At 44.0% G+C, this 24976-nt stretch overlaps 2 protein-coding genes and 1 pseudogene across 2 annotated transcripts; 1 reads left to right on the top strand and 2 right to left on the bottom strand.

Annotated features, from left to right (window-relative positions):
* Nucleotides 1-2369: 2369 nt before the first annotated feature.
* On the bottom strand, nt 2370-5545 carry LOC100826552 (N-alpha-acetyltransferase 40). The gene is made up of 8 exons (XM_003570496.4): nt 5298-5545; nt 4379-4481; nt 4069-4148; nt 3650-3964; nt 3399-3472; nt 3220-3262; nt 3056-3124; nt 2370-2651 (listed from the first exon to the last, which is right to left on the bottom strand). Exons 1-8 carry the CDS (start codon nt 5364-5366, stop codon nt 2640-2642), a joined length of 765 nt encoding a protein of 254 aa, XP_003570544.1. The 5' UTR covers nt 5367-5545; the 3' UTR covers nt 2370-2639.
* Nucleotides 5546-7255: 1710 nt separating this feature from the next.
* Nucleotides 7256-14085, bottom strand: LOC100823275 (annotated as a pseudogene).
* A 2073-nt stretch (nt 14086-16158) lies between these two features.
* On the top strand, nt 16159-21588 carry LOC104583871. The gene is made up of 10 exons (XM_010237753.3): nt 16159-16526; nt 16665-16732; nt 17942-18083; nt 18274-18561; nt 18643-18796; nt 18869-19813; nt 19911-20149; nt 20219-20292; nt 20585-20696; nt 21169-21588. Exons 1-10 carry the CDS (start codon nt 16506-16508, stop codon nt 21190-21192), a joined length of 2067 nt encoding a protein of 688 aa, XP_010236055.1. The 5' UTR covers nt 16159-16505; the 3' UTR covers nt 21193-21588.
* Nucleotides 21589-24976: the final 3388 nt, after the last annotated feature.

Below are 24976 nucleotides of genomic sequence, written 5' to 3' on the forward strand. Positions count from 1 at the left end.
GGCCGTATTTGGGCCTGGGCTGCCTTTTTTCCTTATTGGCCCGGTTCACAGCAACCTTTGTTTCTTTTTCTTTTCTCTTTTTCTACACATTTTTTTCCCCTCATGGGGATCTTTCTTAGTACCAATTACATGGTAGACGCACACCATCACATAAAGACGCTCACCCAATGTCTACAGAAGACCGCAGCCACGGAGTGACTTGAGACTGACAAAGTCGCCACTTGCATGTCATTGTCGATGGTCGGTACATTGCCTTTGAAATTACAATCCGCCTTAGTTTGATCCCTGATGGTTCGAGACTACAACCACCGCTCCAACTATCTAACGTTTTACTACCCATCGTTCAAACATGTTTCCTTTGGTTTTACTTAAAAGTTAGCAAAACTGTATTTTTTTTCATGGGTACAAAAGCATATAGGATCTATTTGAAAATGACCATTGGACGAAATTCATGAGAAGTGTTCGAGATACAATTTTTTACACTGTGCAAAGCTACCAACTAGAGTCTAGCGTTACAATTGCAAAATATTCAGGAGTAGTAGTATATAATAACCACAATAATGATTCTAATTTCAGCTAGCGGATAACTAAGATTCGTCATCGTTCATAATTTTCTTCTTCGAAAACACCCCTAGATAAGCTATAGTCTCGTGTCAATCAAAGTTTACACCCTGCTAGCTGCTTCCTTTCGAACGTGTTTCCAAGCTCTCTAAATTCTGAAGAACACCTTCTGTCAGCCGGGGCGATCACCTGCCGGATATACACCGCTAGTATTTGGCACGAGAAGCATGCAGCCATGACACAAGCTAACTTTGTCTCTACATATATGCAGCCCCGGCTCGAAGAACGCGTACCCCGGAAGCAATTAGCTAGCTACCCCGCACGAAGCCGGTGCAGTGCAGCCCCTGCGAAGTGGTTGTTGTTGGATCCATCATCATCTATGCATATACGGTCGAAGAAGAAGAAGCACCACCACGGCAAGAAACGGAAAAAAGGAAGCGTTTGCTCTGTATCACTGTATGTCACCGGCGCCGGTGGACGCCAAACGCATGCAGCTGTTTTACGGTTCTGATCCTGGCGCTTTGTGCCTCGTGAACGCGCTCGCTCGCTGGGTCCAAATTTGTGCTCGCGTTTTAACTCTTCCAATTAATCTCTGTTTATTGGCATTATTTGCTTCCAAGGAATGGCTGGCCTGAGCTCAGCGAGCTGCTGGCCTGCGCTATAAATACGGGTACCTTGAACCAGAGATGGATCATCTCAGAGTCATCATCCTCATAGCAGCCAGATAAGGAAGGATCGAGTAAGAGAGCTGTACCTTGTGGAGTGTAGTGCTAGATAGCCAGAGAACGGGGTGAGGTTAGGTCGATCGAGGATGTCGGCGGCGGCGGCGGGCGGCGGCAGCAGGAAGCAGCACATCGTGGCCGTGATCCACCGGAGCAGCAGCAAGCAAGTCGCCCCAGCCTCCGCCTCCGCCGGCGCCGGAGACGACGACGAGGGCGTCCGCCGCCGCGTTCGCGTGTGCGCGGAGTTCGCACCGGCCAGGTACCCGTTCAAGTTTAGGAAGCACACGTGCTCCAGGTGCGGGGCGGCCCGGGCGGACCACAAGGCCAGGCCCAAGCCCAAGCCCACGGCGGAGGCCGGCGGAAGCACGGCGGAGATCAGGGAGGAGGACCTGCCGCCGCGCAAGAGGCTCCTTCTCAGGTTCCAGCGGTGCCAAGCCCTCGCCGCCGCTTCCGTGGCCAAGGAGAAGGAGAAAGCCCTCGCCGCCGCTTCCGCGGCCAAGGAGAAGGAGAAAGCCCTCGCTGATGCAGCAGCCGCGGCGGAGAAGGCGAGAGAGAAGGAGAAGGAGAAAGCCCTCACTGATGCAGGAGCCGCGGCGGCGGCGAAGGCCGCTGCGAAGGAGATGGAGATGGAGATGGGGGAGGAGCTGGAGGAAGGGGAGATCGCGTGGACGCCCGAGGCGGCGATCACCAGCAAGGGGAAGAGAACCCCGAGGAGGGGCTGGGCAACGAGGCGGCGATTAGATTAGGCTAGTGTACTGTCGGCCCGGCCGCTTTCGGCCTAGTAGTGTACTGCCGGCTCGGCCTCTTTCGGCCCAAGCCCAACAACTCACCTTGTATAAGGTCTCAAATGTAGTGCTGCTCATGTTCAACAAATTGATTCGATTCGGTTCGATGCTTCCCTATCCAGAGGCTCAAACCAGAACTGTGCTCAAACGTATCCCTTGTCGTGATTGGTTTCCTAGCTTTCGTAGCAACGCATTAACAACGATTAATGCATTTCCAGGCGAATGCGTTTGTGCCCAAATCTGGGTTTGACTGACTCCAGGAGTTAAACTGGGAGCCATAGAGAACACGAACTAACTGAAATTTCGCCAGCGAACCCCTCATATGATGCCAGGCAAACTCGGTCAGAGTTGCAGACTTTTTTTTAATGAAACAAAGTTTCCAACATTGAACTTCGCAAACATTGGCCGCCATGAAAGTATTAAACGAAACAGCCTGAAGCCTGAATAAATCACAATGACACAGGCCGCCGGAACCCACTGCAAGCAGCCCAAGCTAGAAACGCAACGCATGGATAGAAGAAGAACCGCAGCCATGTTGCATTTCCTTGACTGACCAGTGTATTGTCACTGTTTAGTCGCCTTCCTGCACAATATTTGGCACAACCATTAGCTGGGATAAAAGATCCATGTGCAGTCTATGGAATCTGTTAAGAGAACTTGAACGGTAGCAAATTACGCAGAGTCCTACTCCCTCCATTCCATAAAGGAGAGAGTACATGTTAATATGTTACAGGGTTATAGCAGATTGTACCAGCTAATTCAAGCTTTATGCAAAGCAAAAAAAAGGGGCAACACAACTAATTCAAAACAATCTGGCGAGTACCAACATATTAGTGGCACATTGGTCATTCTTTTTTCGTTATTGTTGAGGAAAAGCCATATAGGCTACTTTATTGATTGGAACATAATGGTTAGATCATTGGCAGGTCATTCAGCAAACTTGCAAGGTAAGCAGTGAATTTAAGCGGTACTGAACATGCTACAGACCTCCAATTTGGACTTAGCTTCAGATTCAAATGTCTTGCACAAAATCTCATAGCTTTTACTAATTCCGATCTGTAAAAATGAGAGGGTCAACATAAATAGCCTGTGTTTATTCAGTCAAAAAAAAAGATTGTGTTTATGAAACTAGTTTATGAGTGGATTCATACCAGTGGATCCACTCGTGAAGGCGAGGTACTGGATATCACATATCTGTGAGAGAAAATAAGATTCATATATTGCAATCAGAGTGTAACAGGCACTATAATATGAACCAACAACCAATAGGTGATACATTCAGTGCACTCTAAATAAGCTGCTGACACAAAATTCAAGTTTAAAACTTTACCGTAAATTGTTGTAGAAAGCCATAGCAGCAGTATTAGATTTTTGAACCGTCAGCACCACAGCTCCCATTTGGCTCTGCACACAATCAAAATGTTATAATCATTCAAGCCAAGATTTCAGCAGAATAGCAATTGGCAAAAAGCACGCATAAACCAGAAGAAAGAAGGAGAACACCACGACAGTTGATGTCTTAACATAATATTCAGCAGAACAGAATAATAAACTACTAGGCATTTAAGCAAATGAATTCACCTTGCAAGCTATAAGTTCAATCAACTGCATTAGAAACTTCCCCAAGCCCTTCCCATGGAACGAAGGATCCAATTGTAGCTCATACACATAAACAACAGGCACATCCTCTTCCACAACAAATCTGTAATGTACAAAACCAAGCAAGTGACCTCCATTACGTGCTGCCCCTACATCTTGCTTCATGGAGTTTTTGGCAACATGGTCAGTTGTATATTGCCAGACAAAAATATATCGTGCATCCGGGGCAACCATTTCCCGGTATTTAATTTTCTCTTCTGAAGGCCATTCAGATCCATAAGGTCCCTCCATGTTAACCTAAATTATTATTTACCAGCGTTACACTCAAAATAATTATGGGGAACATGTAAAAGGTACATATGCAAACATCGTGTAGCACTAGAAGCAGGTAAACATGTGACCTTGAGAAGATTCTGGATGTACTTCCTTGTTGGTAATGAAAGCCGATTGCCATGTCCAGACTCCAAGTAGACCGAAATACCTAAATACCAACAAAATGAGCTTGATATGATAATACTTATCCCACGAAAGATACAGAATGACTCCAATGTAAACTGTGCTAAATTGGAGTAGCTAAGGCCTATGTCACACTCAGAATTTATTTATTCACATCGCTAAGCTAAATTTAGGAAGCGTATTAGGTTCATCAGAACGAAACGTCATAGTCCTACCATAGTATTTTTTTTTCACCAGAAAGAGAATTTAGGTTACCGCTTCTCTCATATTTATGAAAATCCGGAAATTGTGCTAGATGATCCTTCACAGCTACAGCTTTCCTTATAAGTTCATCAATCGCCTTCTTCTTCCCCAATATCTAGCCAAAATCATGAAATTATCTGCATGAGCCCTCTCTCGATATACTTAGACAACTCTATTAGACCAAGCTGATTAAGGATATGATTATTGCTATCTAGAAAACCTGGTTGAGGGCATGATTGTTGTTACATAAAACAAAGCTGACCAAAGAGTCAAGTGTTCCCTGTGCTTAATAAAAGAAGAGAGAACTACAGAACCCTGAAAGCTAAAAAAAGAAGCAAATGTTGCAAAAATGTTTACAACCACTACAGGCTGACAATTTCAGACTATTTACAACCTGTGCAAGAACACATGTTCTTACAAACGCATCGTTATGACTTATGATATTTATTCTTTACCAACCGTCAAACATTTTTTCAATTTACAACTCGTAACATAGGTGAATGTGGACATACGGAAGTTCTATCAGTTAACAGTCAAACAAAATCTTCCCACGGACCCATTTATTATCTTCTAATTTATATCCAGAACCTTGTACTCTCTCCGTCCAATATTATTTGCCTCAAATTTGTTAAAATATGAATATATCCATGTCTAAAAATCGTATAGATACATGTAATATTTCGACCACTAATATTGGACGGAGGGAGTACGAGGTTCCAGAACCTTATACGGAGTATGAGGTTCCAGATATAGTTAATCTGGGGTTACCCGCTGCCGATGGCCAACTTTTTACCTGTAGATTAACTATATTGTCGCCAAAACACAGGGATAACGCCAGAAGAAACTGGCCATCGGCAGCGGAAAAGGGCTGGGCAAATACCACCCCAATCAGGCAGAAGAAGAAGGGAAGGAGAGAAATATGGGGCAGTACCTCCTTCCTACTCGACCTCCTCTCCACGCCGCCGCTGCTCCGGGGCCTCTTGTTCTCCGCCGTCGCCATTAGTGCCCGTCCCGTGCCTCCTGGATGCCGGCTGGAATGGAAGAAAGGAAGCCCCGCCGGGGGCGCAGTGGGCCAGGAAGGAGGACGAGCTGCTCACTAGCGGGCTAGCCAGAGGATGTTTTCTTTAGCACCGTTGGGCTCTTGGGGAGTTGATTGGGCCTTCGAAAACGGAGCGCGTCTGCGGCGCCCACGGCATTCTCTGTCTTCACCGCCGCTTTGCCGTTTTCAACGCATGTCCTCGCCGTTAACTCCTCCCTCCGGCGAGCTCCGCGCAATTGCCCAGCAGTTCGAAGATTACCGCTCCCTCCGACCATATTACTCGTCTTTGTACTAAATCGACCGGAGTACTGTAATTTTACTCTGTTTTTAAATACTCTTCCGAAAATAAGTTATGTGAATTTGTATAAAAATCTATATAAATCGAGGTCACTTGTTTCGGGACAGAGAAGTATAAAATAATCCTTTGATCCGAATTAACTGACTTGAATTTGCATGCGGTTAATTCGGGACAGAAGGAGTATTTCAATTTTGTCTTCGAATAAAATACACCATTAGTTTATGAACTAGAAATGAACACTTTAGTTCACGAACTGGAAAAACGCACACATAAATTCCTAAACTGACATTACAGTAACACTTTAGTCCAAAAATGCTTCGGTAGTGCTAAAACACGTCATGTGGCCGCCACGTCGATTTCGGTCAGGACTGCGGCTCCCGCCGGGATTTCTATTTTTGATCATTTTCAACAAAAGAGTGCACTACTGCATTCACGCATCCATTACAAACAACATAAACTACCACTTGCGTGTCCTGGCCAAGGACATTTTGATGAAAAATGCAGAGTTCATTTTGCAAGAAACTCCCTAAGAAAATCGAGTAACAACCCGTGGTCATGGCTGCCTACGTGGCGTGTTTTAGTCCCGCCGAACCGTTTTTGACTAAAGTGTTACAGTAATCCCATTTTAGATGTTTATGTGTGTGTTTTTCCAGTTCATAGGCTAAAGTATTCATTTCTGCCAAGTTCATGAATCTCTTAAGTCAAACGTTGAGAAGTTTCATCAACTTTATTGTATATAGAAAAATGTACCAATATTTACAATATTAAATAACTGTACTATAAAAATATATATCTTGATAAATTTAATAAAGGGACATTCAACAAAACCAATTTAGAGTTAAAGGCTGTTGATTTTTTTTATAAATTTTAAAAGTTTGACTCTCGGGACAAAACTATAACATCATATATTTTAAGAAAAAAAAGTTAGAATTGGCAACAGATTTATAGATTTATATGTGCTTACGGAGAGTAACCTCTAGAGCTTTTCTTTTCTATTTCGTACAAGCAATGGCATGACCGGAGAGTAACCTCGACAGCATTTTTTTTTCTTTCAATTTCGTACAAGCAATGGCATGACCACACGCGATAGGCATGGCTGATGAAATGGAGGTGTAACGATCAATCAATCAGGCAAAAACTGCTGCGTTCTTCACGGCAACTGCCCTCTGCTCCAGTCCTTGCTGAGGTAATGAAAAGGATTTCTGCAGATTTCATGGCATACATGATACATGTACAACTCCACCAACTGCCTCCGAGCTTTCTGTAAGGCTTACGCAATCTCTTGACGATATTTTGAAACTGAACTAAGTATATCAAACATGAAACATAAATTAAAGTTCAAATTAGCTGTTTTCTTATCATGTACGGAGTATGTGGAAAAAAAAGGCTGTCATTGTTAAGCCAGGTAGTGAGAGATCCAACATTTGGGTACATCTATATTTATAGGCAACATTCACGAGCATCTAATGCACTAATAATTCATAAATTACTTAACAAGTGCCATGAAGAGGTAGCAACCAACATGGCCAGTGTACAGCGATCTCAAGTTGCTGGACTAAAAACATTTAGCCTTACATTTTTAGGTCTAGGATAATTCAGATAATAACTAACAAGTTAGATATAAACACTAACTGAACTCGCCTGCATAGCTATCTTGAGTTGCTAGTTTGCCCAAGATCACCATGTCTACTATTTTGGTTTCAAGCGTGCCTTCAACTCTTACTCTAACAATCCCATCAGAACCATCGACTCCTATCAGTTTTCCTGTAACTCCACGCATGGACCCATTCATTATCTTGAGTGCGTCGTTCTTCTTTGGCCTGACAATCTGAAGTTCATCTGGAGAAGCTGTCACTTCATCCCCGCTGCCTGACGACCCAAGTGCAATGCGGCAAGATCCGTCCTGGATGTTCAAATTCTCAGCGATTTTAGAACAGAAAAGTAAACAAAGATTGAGGAAACACAACTAGTACAAGGACTATCAATTCTTCATACCGGGAGCACTTCCTTCACAACACCACTGGTGGAACCATCTGCTCTGGACACATTGACTAAAACTTCTGGCAAGAGCCAGTTACTTTCGCCCTCATCACCTGACACCATTTGACAAATATATTCAGATATGTACTTGCTTCGATCGCATCCCAATTGTTGCTGAAACGGTATACAAGGACAAGGGTAGACCTATCGCGGGAGACATTATATCCATTCCGATATTGCCTGGAGTCATTGGCTGGCCACCAGGAGTTCCAGGAAGATACGATGTTGGAATTGGGGTCACTGGTTGAGCAGTAGGTTGTGTTGGAGCGTTCCCTGGAGTATCGCCAAAACCACTTCCAGGGATAGTTGCCCATCCTGATCCAGGAGTGGGGGCTTCGTATGGCTTAACTACTGGAGTTCCTGGCTGAAAAGGGGAACACACATACGTTTCAGTTGTCAAACACAAAGTTAAACAATCTTCAAGTTAACAAAGAGTAGCACACCAAACCTGGTAAGCTGGGCTGCTACCCCAAGTGCCCCAAGTGCCAGGATTTCCATCTTCCTGGTTATCCCTGGAAATATTCACATAATCAGCAATAAACAACACATCTAGGTTAATGCCAAATAAATTTCAATACAAAATCCAGTACTAAAAAAGCAAATTTGAAATAGTTCTACTAATAAAACAGATGATCCTAATGTATTCATAAATTTCAGGACCTCAACTTCCAAGAGAATGTACAAAGTAACCAATTTGTTTTACAAAAAGCATACGAACCTCGGTGGACTCATTGGTGCCCAGGCTTGATTATGAATAGGAGTTTGTGTTCCATCTGGTGTCGCTGTAATTTGAGAAAAGAAACAAGACATAGTACAATGAAACAATGACAGGAATACAGAAACGGGCTACTCTGTTCGAACCCAGAAAATTGAATAATTATACACATATAAATTGACATCTATATCATGTTAGCTGTTGCATGATAGGCAACTGAACAGGAGAGGGATGATGCCTCACTTTGAACAAGAAAAAAATAAGCACCAAGATATATTTATAGATCAAGAATTAAGAACACAATGTAGGTGCAACTATGATATTTCCATCCATTATATATTCCATTTTAAGCAACTTCCCAATTTACGGTAAGTTGGCAGCCATTGTAGGCGATGTCTAACTATAACGCTATATTCTTATAACTTTTTAGCAACATATTGTGATAGAAATTAGCAGTCAAAGATGCATGTCGTAGAACTCAAATGGCATATATGTCCAAAATGGCATAAACTCATGTATAAAAGGAATGATAATTTAAAATCAACCATAAGAAAGAATGTAAGCCAAGCACACCTCCAGGTTCCCACATTGGAGTTTGAATAGGACGCAGTGGAGTTCGAGATGGGTGCATAGGTGTTTCACTGCCCCATGAAGGACGAGATTCACTGCTAATACGATTAAAAATTTAGAGTTAGAAAATGAGTTTGGTAAAGCTTGTTCAAAAACCTGGATGGCAAAAAGAATTTACCGTAATGGTGTTGCAACAGTATCTGTGTCAGCAATATCCTCTCTCTTAACTATATATTTTAGCAAGGTTAGTCTTCAAACATTAGGAGAACAACAATAGTAACGATGAACAAAGATTCACCTGCGACAATCTTCATAAGTGAATCAAGCTCCACACGCACAAGTGCTCCATTCACTTCTTTAACACGGCCACGATATCCTTTATATGGACCAGATTTAATTTTGATACATTTACTCACCAAGGCATCATTCCCTCTTCCACCACGACCACCTCTTCCAAACCTTCCACCAACTGCATTACATGCGAGGGAAGTAAAATTATATCAGCATAATGCAAGTTCCATAATTTGGCAGAGAAATGGAGCTGATTAAAACGGTGACGTATCCAGTGAAAACCCTTATTCAGTGCAAACTTGCAAACCAACCTCGTAGGTCAGTGGAAAAAAACGCACGGCTCAGATCAGGCTGGTGGGATTTCCACCTTTAATCTGAGGCATGTGTTTTTTCTCCAATGGCCTACGAGGATAGTATACAAGTTTGCACTGGATGCAGGTTTTCACCAGATACGTCACCGATAAAAAACTAATGGCACATACGACCATTCAAAGTACAAATATTCATACAGTTTGCGTAAGGTCCTCTCGGAGGGAGCCTTCCAGGAGATTCAAAGATTCTTGCTGGAGATCTAAAAGCACCATGTCTTGGATCTGCTGTATCCATACCCTGCATCAAACAAGTGAATGTAAGATACAATCAATGTTCTAAATGTAGAAACAAAATTTAATTGAGCTAATAGAGCACATACCATCCCGCGGCTGTTGCCAATTGATCCCCCAACAAGGAAACAAGATCGCGCTTTTGCACAGATAAAGCCTGAATGTTCAAGGTAGTGGCGGTCATGGATAAACAGTATTCCTTTGTGTATATGTTCCACAGATCCTTGCTTTCCCTGTTGTAACAAAAATAAATGTTTTTTAGCCTCTGATAAGAGTAAAATAAGATAAGATAACGAATAGATGTTATTATGACAAAAGGAAAAACAGAAGGAAAAAATGCAAAAATATATGCACCTTAAATTTTCCGTCAATGACCCTTACAACATCCTTAGTTGACACAATATTACCCTTGCTATCTTCAGCAGATGTGCGCCGATCAATCTTGCATTTAATTTCTCTCAGTGTCACAAGGACCAGTTCCAGTTTCTCAGGAACTCCTTTGAGAACCTAATTGTATAGTGGGGTTAATACAGAAAATTGAAGTGCAAAAAAGAACAGCCATATAAGAAAATTTTAGAGAGTTATGCTTGCCTGAAATGCTTCGCTTTCCACCCTTACAATGATACCAAAAGATAAATCGCTGAAAAGTGAAGAAAAATGACGAGTTGTTTGGTAGCCATTAGATATGATGAATTGATGGGCTACAGATTCTGAGCTTACCCAAGAAGAACAAGATCATGCAATTCATAATCACCAATTCTGGTAATCCCTGTTGTGATCTCAGAACTCTCCACAACATGATCTGCAAACACACGAATCTGCAGTGACAGAGAGAGAAAAAAAGGGAGTTACATTTTCTTCACTGTAAGCATACTAAAAAATGTTTTAAAAGCAATATCCAACACATGCATATATGTATAAAAAATTCCTCACATGTTCTTTTGTCGTGTCAGATAAAATGATCAAGACATGTCCTTCCAATTTAACTACCATGCCTGTAGCACCCTCTCGGACACCAGAAACCACTTTTACATGGTCTCCAGGATTGAAATGTTTGCAAAGATCCTTCTCACTGAAGACAAGTGTACTCTGCATGTTACAGAGAAGTGTTTCAATATTTAGTCAAATTGTAGACAATAATTCTTTGCAAATACTTGCAGGAATATCAGATTGTTTTGGTTGATGTTTAGTAATTACCAGAAGATCAGGTCGTTTTGGTCGCATGTGAACGGTGTCATCCTCTACTTTCTCCACGTGACCCAATAAATTCTTCAGATCACCTTTAACGACAACTACAGCATCACCTTTCATGAAATGACCCTTTTTCCTGTTTATAAATAAGCTAGCCATGTCCTCATTCATGTCATCACCAACTCCCCTGAATCTCTCCAATTCATCAAGTGATGGCCGAACATTCTGAATGCTGATTGATTTTCTTGAGACTGTTTTGTGCAAGAAACCATCTTTAAACATCAAACCACCAACCACCTCAAAGTATTCCCCAGAATTTCTATCTCTCTTCCGCTCGACACGAATGTCCATCTCCCTGTTTTAGTTGAGTTAGCAAAAAAAGCAGCAAAACAAACAAATAAATGCGAGCTACCATTTGATGACAAAACGATGAAAAAGCACCTAGCTTCATCGACGCTAAAGAACCTTGGCGGTGGAACAAGAGACTTCTTCTTCTTCGCAACATCAAGATCGTTCTGGCCAAACGACTTCTTCTTCTTTGCAATCTCAAGACCATTCTGACAATACAAAAGCCGCATCATGCTACGCCATCGAAGAAGCAAGCACAACAACCGGTATGAGTGTGTTCTATCCATAAGATAGGTTGATAAATCGGAAGTCCTTCAAGAATTCAAAGGCTACAAATTATATTTTCATACAGCTGAATCATATGATATCAATGAGCTCAACTCTTAATATTATATGTTGAAATCTGACGAGTAGACAATAAGGATTAATAGCAACTAACAGATAACTTACCAGTTTATTTGACAAAGCTTGTAAATCTATTCTAGGAATGATCTTCACAATAACCTTATGGCGCATGTCATCAACATCAACCACCTGAAGCTAAGAAAAGTAAATAACCGAACAATATATGTATATTAAAATCAACAAAGGAACCAGCAATGACCATACCTTAGCAAGATCCCCTTTGTATATACCAAGCTTCATCCGGACCCATGTGTCGCTTGAAAGATCAACAGACTTACTCGTGACAGAGAGAACATCAGTCATTTCTCTTGTAGGAACCATAGTTATTTTTGCTGAAGTGAAGATGTTCCGCAGACCTTTGCAAGCCTGGCAAAGTTTAGTTAACATAGCTTACAAAAAAGTCTAGAATGTCAATTTAAGCACTAGTTAATAGTTACCTCCTTGACATGGGCTTCTTTCTCTGCTTCAACATAAATGTAATTCTTTAGGTGTTCTAATGCAACCACTGATATGATCTGGAGATCTGGCCTATCAATGAACTTTTGCATCAGACAAATGGCTGTCTCCCGCTCATGTCCAATCTGAAGTCATAGGGTACAAACTGTTCATTTCATTGCAATGGAACGGGGTGAGAGGCTTTTGCTCTAAAAAAATGGTAGAAACAACAAATAGTGGACCAGAGCCACCAGGCTTAATTTTCCTAGGACTTGCAACCTACCGCACATTTTACCATCCAAAGCTTTGGATCATTCACTGATGGCAGGAGAGCTTGTTGTTCGACCTCAGTTAGTTCCTCGTCAACATAATCAAAGTTTGATGGCTCTTTATATCTCCTTAGTATGTAAGCTGCCATCTTTTCTGTGTCGTCCTCTTCCTCCATAGGATTCGAATGAAGTCTGGAGATCCTTCCCACATTCTCATCAGGGTTGTCAGCCCGAGCATCATCAATAAAGCCTGTCCCAAAGCAATGGAGCATAAGTCACATCGTTAACACAAATGCCTTGCTTTTGCCTACTGCACAACTTAACTCAGAAATTTGTTTATCCCAATAAACACCCATAAGAAAATCACTCAGGACCAGTGGCAGATACATCCATGAATAAACTGCAATTGATGATCAATTATACATAACAGTCTGCATCATCCAATCTTAAGAAACATAATGGCACATCCGCTGATTAAGGAATAGCACTAACCGAGCTTAACAGGCATACCAGACTATCCAAACCAAAATTATAACTTGATTATAGGTCCCTAGGAATTTCTAGTGGATATGATTTCCTAGGCATGTCCATCATCATTATGACAATGTGGCTTTGGACAGAGCCAGACTGTTGATCGGAACAGCAATTTCCTAGGTATATCCTGGGTAAGTCAAGACATAAGTGGCAAGAAGTGATGATTTTCATGAACATGGATTCTGGTCCTTTATTCCAGAGGATCGAATTAACATGGTTTACTTGTAAGGTCTAATGGTAGTTCACAACAGAAAAATAAGGAGCTTCGCAGAAACCATTGCCATCTAATATGACTAAACCGCCACAAGATTATCAAACCTAACCAACATTGAAGTTAACATGGAACATTTAGGCAGCATAGCATGAACGAACTAAACAATTTAGCACCCTCGCTGTTTCCAACAAGGGTAACTACTACAGTACTAAATGCAAACAAGGTCCAGGTTATTCCACTGAAGGAACTGGCATAATTTCGAAGCTGTCGGTGATCACTGGAATCCTCGATCATGTAGAAATGCTAAGGAACCAATGACTTAGAAAGCATAAACCTAGACGAAATTGGCAGTAACTTTGCCGGATTCGAGATATGGGAAACCAACCTAACGATTCTACCACGGTATGGACACGGGCGTGGGATGGGTAGCTAGGGCAAAGCAAGCGACCACTCACCGTCCTCGAACTCGCCTTCGTCCTCCTCCTCCTCCTCGTCGTCGACCTAGGCCATATCGTCGATCAGGATCGACCGGTTACTCCTGCGAGAAGCACGGCCGCGGCCGCCGCCGCCGTCGTAGTCCTCGTCGTCATCCTCCTCCTCCTCCTCCTCCTCGTCCTCGCTGGCCGCGTCGTCAATGAAGCTTTCGACCCGCGACCGCTTCCCTCGTCCGCCCCGCGACCCCTTGCCCCCCCTTCTCTCCTCCTCCTCCTCCGAATAATATGCCCCCTCCTCTTCCTCCTCCTCCTCGTCCTCGCGGCGGCGACCCATTGCGGCGGCTAGGGTTTCGCAATCGAGCCCTCCTCGCCACGCGCCGCGGGACGGCGGATTGGCCTGGCCGGGGGCGGCAGCACAGCAGAGCGGAACGAACCCTCTAGACGGGCGGGGGGAGCGTTTTCGATTGCCGGCAAGCAAGGAGGGGGTATTTAACGGCGAGAGAGAGTGCCCACTCGCAAGGAGGCGCTCCGTTCCTTTGCGTGGGCTGGGCTGGATCTGTATTGGGCCGAACGTTTTTCTCGAGTTTAGAGTGCACGATGGATCTAAGTCCGTGGCAGGCACCACTAGGCCGCTCTGACTTCGCTCAAAAAAACAAACTAGGCCGCTCTGACAACTACGTAACAGGCTTCGGGCCTATTCATTGACGGTCCCGATGCGGCCCGATCTGGCAGGTGTCGGAAAATTACCCCGTCGCAAACAGAATGGATCTGCTGTTGAAACTCCTTCGGTAAAAAAACAAAATGCTGTCGAAACTCCGGAATTGTCGCTCGGCACGAGGTCTTTTATCTGCGGAGGTCGGGCCTTCGTAAAATCTTGAACTGAAATGCTTCGTTCAGCCTTCAAAAAAACAAGAAATGCTTCGTTCAGGTTGTTTTCTTCCTTTAAAACGGGAGAGCTTTGTGTAGTTTCATTACTTTTGGTTAAGAAGGAGGTTTATGTACTTGTAAAAAAAAAAGCCAACACTGCGGAGGCTCACTGTCTCGGTAAAATATTCTCTATCTCACAAATGAGAGAGTTGAACACTTCTGAGTTTCTTAAACCGATGAACACTTGCCTTACATATTCAGGCGGCGAGGGCAATAAGCCCTATGGTGTCTTTCTTCAAGAGTCGACGGCGCTTGAAAGAAAAAAAAAAGAGGGAGACGACCCATCGCCTCATTGGAGCGTGAGACCAAACTTGTTATTCAAGCTCTTCATGCCATCTTAGTTTAGTCCCACATTTCACGCTAACATCGTAATTGTTGATAAATGGTCACTTCTTTAGCCTCAAAGATTCAAGACACCTATCTATCGTTGCTGTTGTTTTTGTGAGTGGTTGTAGTGGCCATATTTGAGAAAGAAGACATCGCATTGGTAGTAGATGAACTTGTGCACGCTTGAAAACGTTTCGTCGTTATTCCTAGACCTGGCTTGCGGGATCATTTCGGGTCCAAAAACACGATTGCGAGTATAAACACGACGCGATTTCATGTTCAGAATAATAATAATAATTATTATTATTATTATTGTGATTCTGATGTTTATAAACAGTACTCACTCCTTTCCGGCTAGTCAAAACTCTATAAAACGTGCTTCGGATGATTTTGGAGGTCTGTATGTATTCCTTTGTTACCAAGCTGGCCCATGATCATTGACTGCCTCTGGCTGGCTGACGGTATAGCCTGTAGGCCAATAATTACCATCTTGCATTTAAAATCGTGACGCGACGCTCGAGGCGTCTCTACCCACGCCTTCTCCATTCACTCGCGTGCGCCTGCCCGAAACACCGAACACCATGCCACCTCACATTCACTGGAATGAAATCTTCCCAAAACAAGAGCACCACACACGTGGCGCGCGCACGTCAACGGCCGTGCCGTGGGACGCCCGCAGAGGATCCTGCTTATCTACCCACGACGGATTAAACTTGCACCTACTTATCAACGGTCACTGACAATGGCCCCTCCGTCATTGTGGCCCCTGTCGTCATTGGATTTACTACGCGGCGGCCAAGTACGGGCCGGTCGTAGTATTCGCTTTGCTTCGACGCGCGGCAACCAGGAAGAGGCCCAGAGCTTGATGACGTGGCGCCACATCGCTGACACGTGGTCCCCCACCTGTCAGTTTACGCGGTTCGTGAAAGCTCGCGCTATCGGCATCATCCCGGCCGCGCCGGAACGTATACCCGCGTCCTGAAAGAAGGAAAAAATATCGTAACGGCCCGCCCGACATACCGGGCCCAAAGCATCCTGGGCCCTGCATGTCATGGAGAGCTAGATACTCGAGCCACCGTCTCGCGTCGCCCCCACAGGGGGCCAGAAGAAGTTAACCCGAAGGCGAAGGCGAAGGCTCCCCCCACCAGAAGGAAGAATATACTACTGCCGCGGCGTGTGCGTGTCTCTGACGACCCGCGCCCGCCGCTGGATGGTTTGGCTCGTCTAGCTTCTTCTTCTTCTCCCGCGGAGGCGCCGCGCCGCGATCCGGACGCCCGGGCGGTCACCCGCCGGCGGAGCGCCAGGCTAGTTCTCGCTCGGCCGCAAGGAGGGGAGAGAGACAGCTCCGTGGACGTATTTAAGGTGGTCGTTGGGGATTGGTGTCGCGTAGGAAAGGGGGGAGGAGACACGGAGACACGGTAGGCGGCGTCGGGAGCTGCCATTAACGCTCGGCTGGCCACCTGGGCATGCGGATAGGCACGGCTCCGCCGTCCGCATGGGATGCCTCTGACCGCGACGCAGGTACGTGAGGGGACCGAGCTCTCTCTTCGATTTTATTCTGTGCTCGGTTCGCGTTTGGATTCTGGGTCTCTCCTCTCGTCTGATCTGCCCGCTTACTTGATGTGGGGATTTTGGCGTGCTTTCGCGTGTGCGATTCAGGGAGCCGGATGCGAGATGGGGGGCGACTCGAAGCGCCATTTCTTCCCGCTTACCAGCTTGCAAATCGGGTAAGCACCAGTTTGGGGGAATTTTGTTTTTTTGAGTCATAGTTTTGTGGGGGATTTGATGTCGTTGTGGTGATGCTTGTGGAGCTTGTGATCTCCCCGTTGACAATTTATCCCCAATTTCTTACTGGTTCCGTTGCAATGCACATTCCGGTGGAATTTAGTTGCTTAAATTTCAGTTGCTACTTTCTGTGCTCTTGTGCTGTAGGGAATATGCTGTTTGTGTGGGTATAATATAGAGCAAATTTCATTTTAATTACCTTAGTGGACACAGTTTACCTCTGGTCGCAACAGTTCCTAACGGCATGGAGCTGGCAAGGGTCTCAAAGTAGTGATTGTTTGTTGGGATTACGCGGGGAGAAAGTTCCAACCTGCTATTTTGGAGATATAGACAAGACATCTTCCAGATGAGGAATGGGGTAGCTGAATTGTCTGATGTGGATGTTCCATTCTGTACTGCCCTTCAGCCCAGCATTTACTCTTTTATTGGATAGTTTGGAACAGTGACAATGTAGACAGTAAATCGGTGTTGGGAAATTTTGCCATATAAAGTGATGACGGTCAAAATTGTGTAGCAAAGGAAAGGGGTTGGTACTGCGTGGGTTTGTTAAAAAAAGGATTGATGCTTCTCCATCCATCACTGTTTACCCTGCCTGCACTCAGAGAGATGGTGCTTGTAGTCTGTAGCTAACTCTATATGATAAAACATAAGATTGATACTGTTGATCTCTGCATCATCATCTAGGATTTACTTATAGGCTCTTGCCTGATACCTTTTTCCTTTAGATTAATAAGTGTGTGCTTGCTGTTTGTAATTTGGAACATTTGGGTTACCTACATAACAGAGGAAAGAAAAATCTTAAATCTCTAAGGATTTGTTGCTCAGGATATCTTCCCACTTGAACTTGCCGACATGTTCCTATCCCTCTGGTTCCAGTTTTATGAAATGAAAAATAGTAGTGTGGGCAATTTCCTTTGCAGGTTTATTCAGTGCAATAATTTGTTGTGGAAAATGGTGCACTGTGATGCCGTTAAGTTCTCTTGCATTTTGAGTTGCAAGTCTTTTTTCTAAAATTGCAGAAGTGTAAGGTGTTCATAGTCCATGTAACCTGATGATATTTTAACGCATTAGTAAATTTATATTCCCCTCTAAAACAATCTTCATCGATCACATCTAACTAAAGCAGCGTTGTGCTTTATTTCCATTTGCAGGGATCTACAGTCATATCTTGCAGAACTTACTATATTTCTGTGCCCTGAAACCAAGAAATTCCTTATATTCCTCGACAACCGCCCATGGCTGCTTGACCAGAACACAAAACCTGCTCACCTGTGGCAATTGATGGTTACGAAGGTCCACTTTACTCTTCTATGCACCACAACATCTTCAGTTGGCATTACAATTATAATAATCATAAGCTCACGAAAGTGTACATAATAATATAGGAATAGATCTTCAATGCTTACTCTTCAATGCATTGCGTCTGCGACAAAATTGATTCTGGCTCTTCTTTTTTCTTATTTGTTGCCGTTTTGTGTTTCAGTCGAGACTTTCTCCTTTCGCAAACACTAGAACTAGGAGAAAGAGAGATGAAGTTGGGACAAAGCTTGTATTTTCAAAGGGCCAAATATCTACTCCCCGTTTGTGGAATAAATCATCCAAATGGTATACCTTGATAGATGATGCCATGCGGAATAAGAAGCTTCAAGTAAATAAGTTGAAGGATTCTCGCATGCTGAACAGGGAGCTGCATCGGACTTTATATGGTTTTATCATTTTTGAGGTAGACTGGGCTGATGTGCGTGGCATTAATTATTTGAATGAACTTCAGGTATTGCTGCTTAATTTTATAAGTTTCCGTTGGCAACTTTTACGGGACCATGCATGCTTACTTCACTTTATGCTGTTGTAGACTGATACATCAATGGCTGTGGAAGCTAAAACCATGAAACGATGGGAATTTGATAGTGTTAATCAAGCTTCTTCTTTAATCTCTTCTTGGTTCTCAGGAAATTACTCTGAATGTCAGCTCTTACAAGACTATTTTAACAATATCTCTCCTAAAGGTAAAAGTATGAAATTATATGCCTTCTTCTTCTTGTCCGCAAGTACAATCTACTTATATGCTTGCTGTACAGGTGATGTATTTTATGATGCTCCGAATGACTTCATAACACCTGAATGGGACAGTGAGAGTGTACAGAGTGATGGTGATGACTCTGGAGATGTTCAATGTGCTAGGGTGTTGTCCAATTTCACAAGCTCATCGTACATCCCACCACCTCGCTCTGGACCTTACAAGAGGAGAAAGATAATAAGATCTGATGCTGGTAGCAGTATGTCAGAAGAATCATACTCAGAAATTGTGACGTCACCAAGATATTCATCATATACATCTTCATCATGTTGCAGCGATAATGACACTGGCAAGCCACTGTTCGAGCCTAGTTCTTACAAGGATGTGTTGATCTTGTTCCGGTTCAGTGATCACGATCTCCCATTCAGACTGAAAGAAGTTATATTGTCTGATGTTAGGCTGCTAACATTACTTGAGTATGGCCTTCCTTCATGGGTCATTTTTTTTCAATCATATCCCGTGTTCTGCAAGATATATCGCCCATGGATGTGTCCTCTCGCCAGAGCATTATATGTCGTGATGTCATTAATTACTGTTCTAATAGGATTTTATGATCTCTACAAGAATGTCCCCATGTTGAAGGCAACTGCCTCAAGATTATTTGGCCCTTTGTTTGATTGGATAGAGACATGGGAGATGATCTCGAGGCTGAAGTATCTAGGAACCATGCTCTTTCTGCATAATTTCCAACAGGCTTTTACATGGTCTCTTAAGATTGTACATGCAACCAAGTCTGTTCTTAGTATTTTGACAAAGCCAATTATGGGGCCAATTTTGGAGGTTCTTGAGTTTACTCTGCCACTATGGAACCTGTGTGCTGAAACAGTAGATTATCTGAGTTCAGCTATCATGATAGCAATGGAGACTTCATGCAGTGCAGTTATCAATACCATGCAGATGGTTATGTGGCCATTTTGGCTTGTCTTAAGTACCGTCCTTAATATTGGTATGGTTGTTGAACTTGTTTTGTCCTCCCGAATGATTTATTTTCCTTCCCTTCTGTTTTTTCGTTCTGATGCTTTGCTACAATTTGTTGACTGCAGCGAATTCAGTTCTGTTCCCTGTATTTTGGTTCATTGGAGAGATACTAGCTGCACCTATCCGGCTTGTTGTTGCTCTAGCAAGTTTTGTAGCAGACTTCTTTGATGATATTGTTGATGTTCTCCGGCAAACCTGGTCGACACTAAGTTCATTGTATCAAGTTGGATCTGCATCCCGAGCACCTGGGCTTACATCGGAAACTTCCATTTGGGGATCACTCTGGAAAGATCTTTTGTATCAGGTAACAAAATTTTACTTGGAGCTTTTTTTCAAGTAGGGTATTATGGAACTTACTTGGGCTCTTTTTTAGATTTTCCGTGCAGTCCGGAGTATTTTGTATGGTTTTGTTGCGTTCTTCTCAGCATGCAATAGACATCGGCTCAGGTAATCTTTCTTCTCGCTTGTATCCAGAAGTCAAGTACTAGCAAAATGAAAGAAACATTAAATCCAAAACCCAAATGATGAGAAATACCTCTGTTTTTCTGTTAAGTTCAATATTTACCTTCAGAATGGCTTTTCCGCCTTGTCATTTCTAAGCAACTCTGGCTGAGGTGATAATTTTTTGTGTAGCATTGTTAAGTGGTTGGAAGAAATTGAAAAAATGTGTATTTTTTTTTAAGTTATCACACATTACGACTTCATGTGTTCTACCTGCTAACTTTACTACATGCTGCAGCATTTACAGTCACATAGAAGTACTTCTCCGGCACCTTTCTTGTGCCTTAACTGGCAGACGATGTACCACTTCTTATGAAGGAACTCGGAAGTACGCTAGTCAAAATCATCCTGTGAGTACTTCATTTGTTTTTGCTTATAATTGATTGTGGCTCTTGTATTCATTCAAGACTGTTTACTTAATTACGAAAATGTGTACCCCTCAGACATGGCAATATTCATTCTGTTATGATACTCCTTGACTTACGGATCATTCCAACTTCCACGACAACCAATATGCCTGAGTAAACTATATCATTTTTTACAGGGATTTCCCTGTATAAAAGAGGCACCAATCTGTAGTAAACTACCCTAAATTACATAGTAGCTACGTAAGGAAGTTTGGTGAACTGAATTTTAGTGAGAACCAATAACGTGTTTTCTTTTGTTTTCACTATACGTACTGCCTCAATTTGGGTTGCTAAGTTTTTGTTTGTTTAATAACTGGATAGCTCGTTAAAACCAACTAGACATTCAAATTATACCTTTATTAGGATCACAAGGAAACGTTTATTAAATTGCGTTTCTCATGTGTGTTTTCTGCAGCAAAGGAAAGCAAAGGAAAACTGAGACGAGATGACAGTTAGGTTAGCAAATTAACATGCAAAGTAAGTAACTAATTCAGGCTGAGACGAGATAACATGTGGAGTCCTACTCGACTGAACCTTCGCGAGGAACTTGGTTGGAAGAGTCATGTACAGGTCAAATACATAAACGCTGAATGGTTCGTCAGATAACTCCAATCAGCGTGTTCCCTCCGTAAAGAGGGAAATTAATGAAGCTGAAGCAAAATCAACGCAGCTGGACGTTCGCGGAATTTGTCGTTGTTTTTCCATTGTAATGTAATAGGCTGTATAGTAGGTTCGTGCATATATCCACCAATAACGTAACAACAGCTTTGTAATTATATATGAGTCAGTAATGTATTTAGCTCAGCTACCTAGTTATGGAAATCTCGCTGATATAGCACGCACTAGCACATCAGTACTCTACCGTCAGTACAAAAATATTGCTGCAACGCGTTGTAGCTTACGCCAGTTTGGCCGTCCTGACACACAAAACGTGATATTCCAAGGCACAACCAACGAATCTGCCCAAGAAAGATCTGTACCTGCCCTTGTTTCGAATCGAGAAAAGAGTCTGGCAATGTTTTCAACTGGAAAACAAGATTAGCAATCAGCATGATCACCTTCTGAATTCTTTGTTTTTTTAGGGCAATCACCTTCTGAATTCCATCCACTTGCTTTTGCTCAGATCTCATCTATTCTTCCCTAATTTTCATCCGAGCACATGGAGGTGGCGTTGCATGCTGCCAGCATCACCCGCGGGCATGTGGGGTTGGTAGAGACGGGTCCAGTCCAACCGTGAAAGGATTGCAACTTTGCAAGCTCTAGGCAATATTCCCAGTTTTAGCATGAAGATAAAAAGGAGGCTTGGAAAAGATTCAGAGCAAACAAAACATTGTCAACTCTGAAACAATTATCGGTCGGCAAAGGTTCGTTCTCGCCCGTGGAATTTCCCCCCAGGCAGGAATATATGACTCAGCACCTGGGACATGCTCTCGTCTAAATCCATTGACTCTTTAGACCGCCGTGATCCGAGAGCCTGAATATGCTGCTCATGGTCCAAGAGGGTCATGAGTGAGTGAGAGCTGAGCTCACTGGCACTACAGTGTGAAGTGTGGACTTAACAGAAAAAAGGTTCGGTTCACATGAGCACACTCCCCTTCACTGTTGTCGCACTATCTACTGCCGGAGCTGAGGACGCGGTACTGCGAATGCGATACAACACACATAATCCAAGCACCAATCACCAATCACCAACCCGGGGTGGGCCAAGCTAGGATGACGTCCAGTGACGTACGTTCTGTAAAAAAAAAATCGCAAATGAGCGATGAATTGTTCAATCACACCGACAAAAATGCCTCTGGGAAGACCGTGTCTCGACTCTGAAGTGTTGCTCCAGGTCCACATGGGCAGCAGCAGACCGATGGGTGTGTCATGTGTGAATGTGTGAGGGGCTGAGGGTGTGTCATGCTACTTGCATATTTACACGCATGCGCAGGAGTGATAATCTTTCTAATGTGAACGACATGATTAGTCGTCTCGCTGCATCTACAAGACACAAAGATGCCAACGCATGGAGACTAGATTTAGGGGAGATCGCCATTTAGCTAGGAGTTGTTTGCCACAGGTGGATTTCACGAGATTTTTAGAAATTTTTTTAGGAATTGTAGTTCATTTAATTAGAATCCACAAAGTTCCTTCAAAATGCCGGCTCTCCACCGCAGGTTTGAAGTGGAAGGAAGGAAGCTGGAAGAGAACATGGAACAGCAAACCGTGCTACTATACTGACCCTATCCTGAACTGAACTGGATCACAGGTGATCTCTTCTCTCCGGGGCGACCAAACATGCCAATGCCACTGGCTCGAACGAAGACGTGACCGGACGAATGTGCACCCCAGAGTTGTCTGTACTTGGGGCCGGCACTATGGGGGGCGCACGCTGGCGGCGAGCGTGCTTGCGCCTGATGCCTGAAAGTGAAACCAGCGGCCAACGTCGACGTTACGGCGCACATGGCGCACCCGGTTGATGTCGACGCCTCGCTATCTGCTATCTGGCGGTCATTTCCAGATGCCGCGTGCGCGCGGGCCCCTGCTAAGTGGTTTCCTGATGCATCGCTCTGAATCTGAATGCCATTGCATCCCGTAACATTTGGGCCCATTTCACACGGTACTGGTAGACTCGTATGTGCTACACGGTACACAGTCCTTGCAACCATCCCATGCCACGGGAAACTCCTCCGGTTCGTTTGCTTGGTGCTCGGTGACTACGCTCCGTATTAAATGACTTAAATTTGTACGTATCTATTTTAAATAAAAACATCAGGATAATGAAAAGACACTTGACATGAGAGAGACGAAGGGGAGTAGTTCGATAATGTGCAGAGCATGCAAGAAATCAGGACGAACAGCTCTACTAGCAGTCCAGTCCAAGGATACATACATGTGTCGGCATGCATCCGCAACGATCGAGAAGTGGATATCTGACGAGCAAGCTAGCACATCATGCCTGGATTTCTGACGAGCAATCCCAGACCGAGGAACTTGTATACACCTGTACGTAACCGACCCTGTTGCGTGGCCAGCTGCACGTGGTGTCACGGCGTGCATTACGAGTACTAGTCCCGAGCCGTGACAAAAACTCTAGTCTGGACGTATGGAACGTGCTGTACATGCTCCACCGACTACGTAGGAGCGTACCATGTCTTCTTCCCCAGCATGATCGATGAGTACAGTAGTTGAGTACTCTAGCTCTTCTCGTTACCTACTCTAGCCGGCGCTGCGTGCTGTCCATTGTTAAGAGCCGGCCGGCCTCACCTAAAAGGCCCCCTCTTCCCTTTCGCACGCACGCTCCCCAGTCCCCTGTGTTCCTGTCCTTGCCGCGTAACCGTGAGTTGTAAAAATTTGTACTGCACCGGTACAATAAGCAACCTAACCCCAAGTTAGAAACACGGAAAGCTACTACTGCGACGTACTTCTCCTTTTCTTGCCTTCCACTTCTATTTTTATTTTTTTGCGGGGCGCCTTCCACTTTTATTAACTGCCCGTGTGCGCGATAGTTACTTTAAACCCTTCTTTCGGCTGTCCGATGTACGTAGCTACCCACTCTGCTCGCTCCCCATCCATATCAGTTAATCCTGTCTTGATGTGGCAGCTAGCCACGTACGTACGTACGGTCACACGGCAGAACCAACGGCACCAGGCCGATCGAGCTCACTGAATCATTGCAAGTACGCGCCCGGTGCAGTGGCTTCTTCAGATCCAACGGGAAGGTAAGTAGAGTGAGTACGCAGTGGTCATCCCCTTCTCAGAAGATCGCGTGCTGCCCCGGCGGCTTGCTTCGTGCCGCATTGATGCGAAAGCGTTAACTGCTCACTTGCTCTGGCTTTCTGTTCAGATCGACGAGGCGATTTAAGTCGGGAGAGAGTGTGTGTGGTTATTATACGTACGTTGCGTGCGTCCCCCGGGACGGGGGACCATATCGGATCACGCACGGATGCATGCAAAATGCAGAGCGAGTTTGTTACGAGTAGGGCTGTCGGTTTCACGGGGTAAGCGTTTTGCCACGTACGGATGCAGTTTCCATGTGATGGAGGCAAAGCAGAACTGTTGGCACAGATTTCCGTGTTTGTCATTCGGGATTATACTGTATACGGTTGGTCGTATACTCGCATCTATAGTTCTTCAGAAAGATACAAACGTTTTGTTTTTTTTGCAACGTAGAAAGATACAAACGCTGCTCACATCAGAGACTCAGGAGATAGTTCCATATTAAATAACTTTCTATTAAG

Source organism: Brachypodium distachyon, chromosome 3 (genome assembly GCF_000005505.3).
Source record: "Brachypodium distachyon strain Bd21 chromosome 3, Brachypodium_distachyon_v3.0, whole genome shotgun sequence".
Taxonomy (NCBI): domain Eukaryota; kingdom Viridiplantae; phylum Streptophyta; class Magnoliopsida; order Poales; family Poaceae; genus Brachypodium; species Brachypodium distachyon.

Bases quoted from the DNA above. Each gene is read 5' to 3' on its own strand.
- LOC104583871 (XM_010237753.3), top strand. From the start codon at position 16,506: ATGCCTCTGACCGCGACGCAG. The intron at 16,527-16,664 runs GTACGTGAGGGG...TGTGCGATTCAG, and splicing joins TGCCTCTGACCGCGACGCAG to GGAGCCGGATGCGAGATGGG. The intron at 20,150-20,218 runs GTAACAAAATTT...GCTCTTTTTTAG, and splicing joins GGAAAGATCTTTTGTATCAG to ATTTTCCGTGCAGTCCGGAG.
- LOC100826552 (XM_003570496.4), bottom strand. From the start codon at position 5,366: ATGGCGACGGCGGAGAACAAGAGGCCCCGGAGCAGCGGCGGCGTGGAG. The intron at 4,482-5,297 runs GTACTGCCCCAT...GATTTTGGCTAG, and splicing joins GGAGGTCGAGTAGGAAGGAG to ATATTGGGGAAGAAGAAGGC. The intron at 4,149-4,378 runs GTAACCTAAATT...GTTGGTATTTAG, and splicing joins TCATAAATATGAGAGAAGCG to GTATTTCGGTCTACTTGGAG.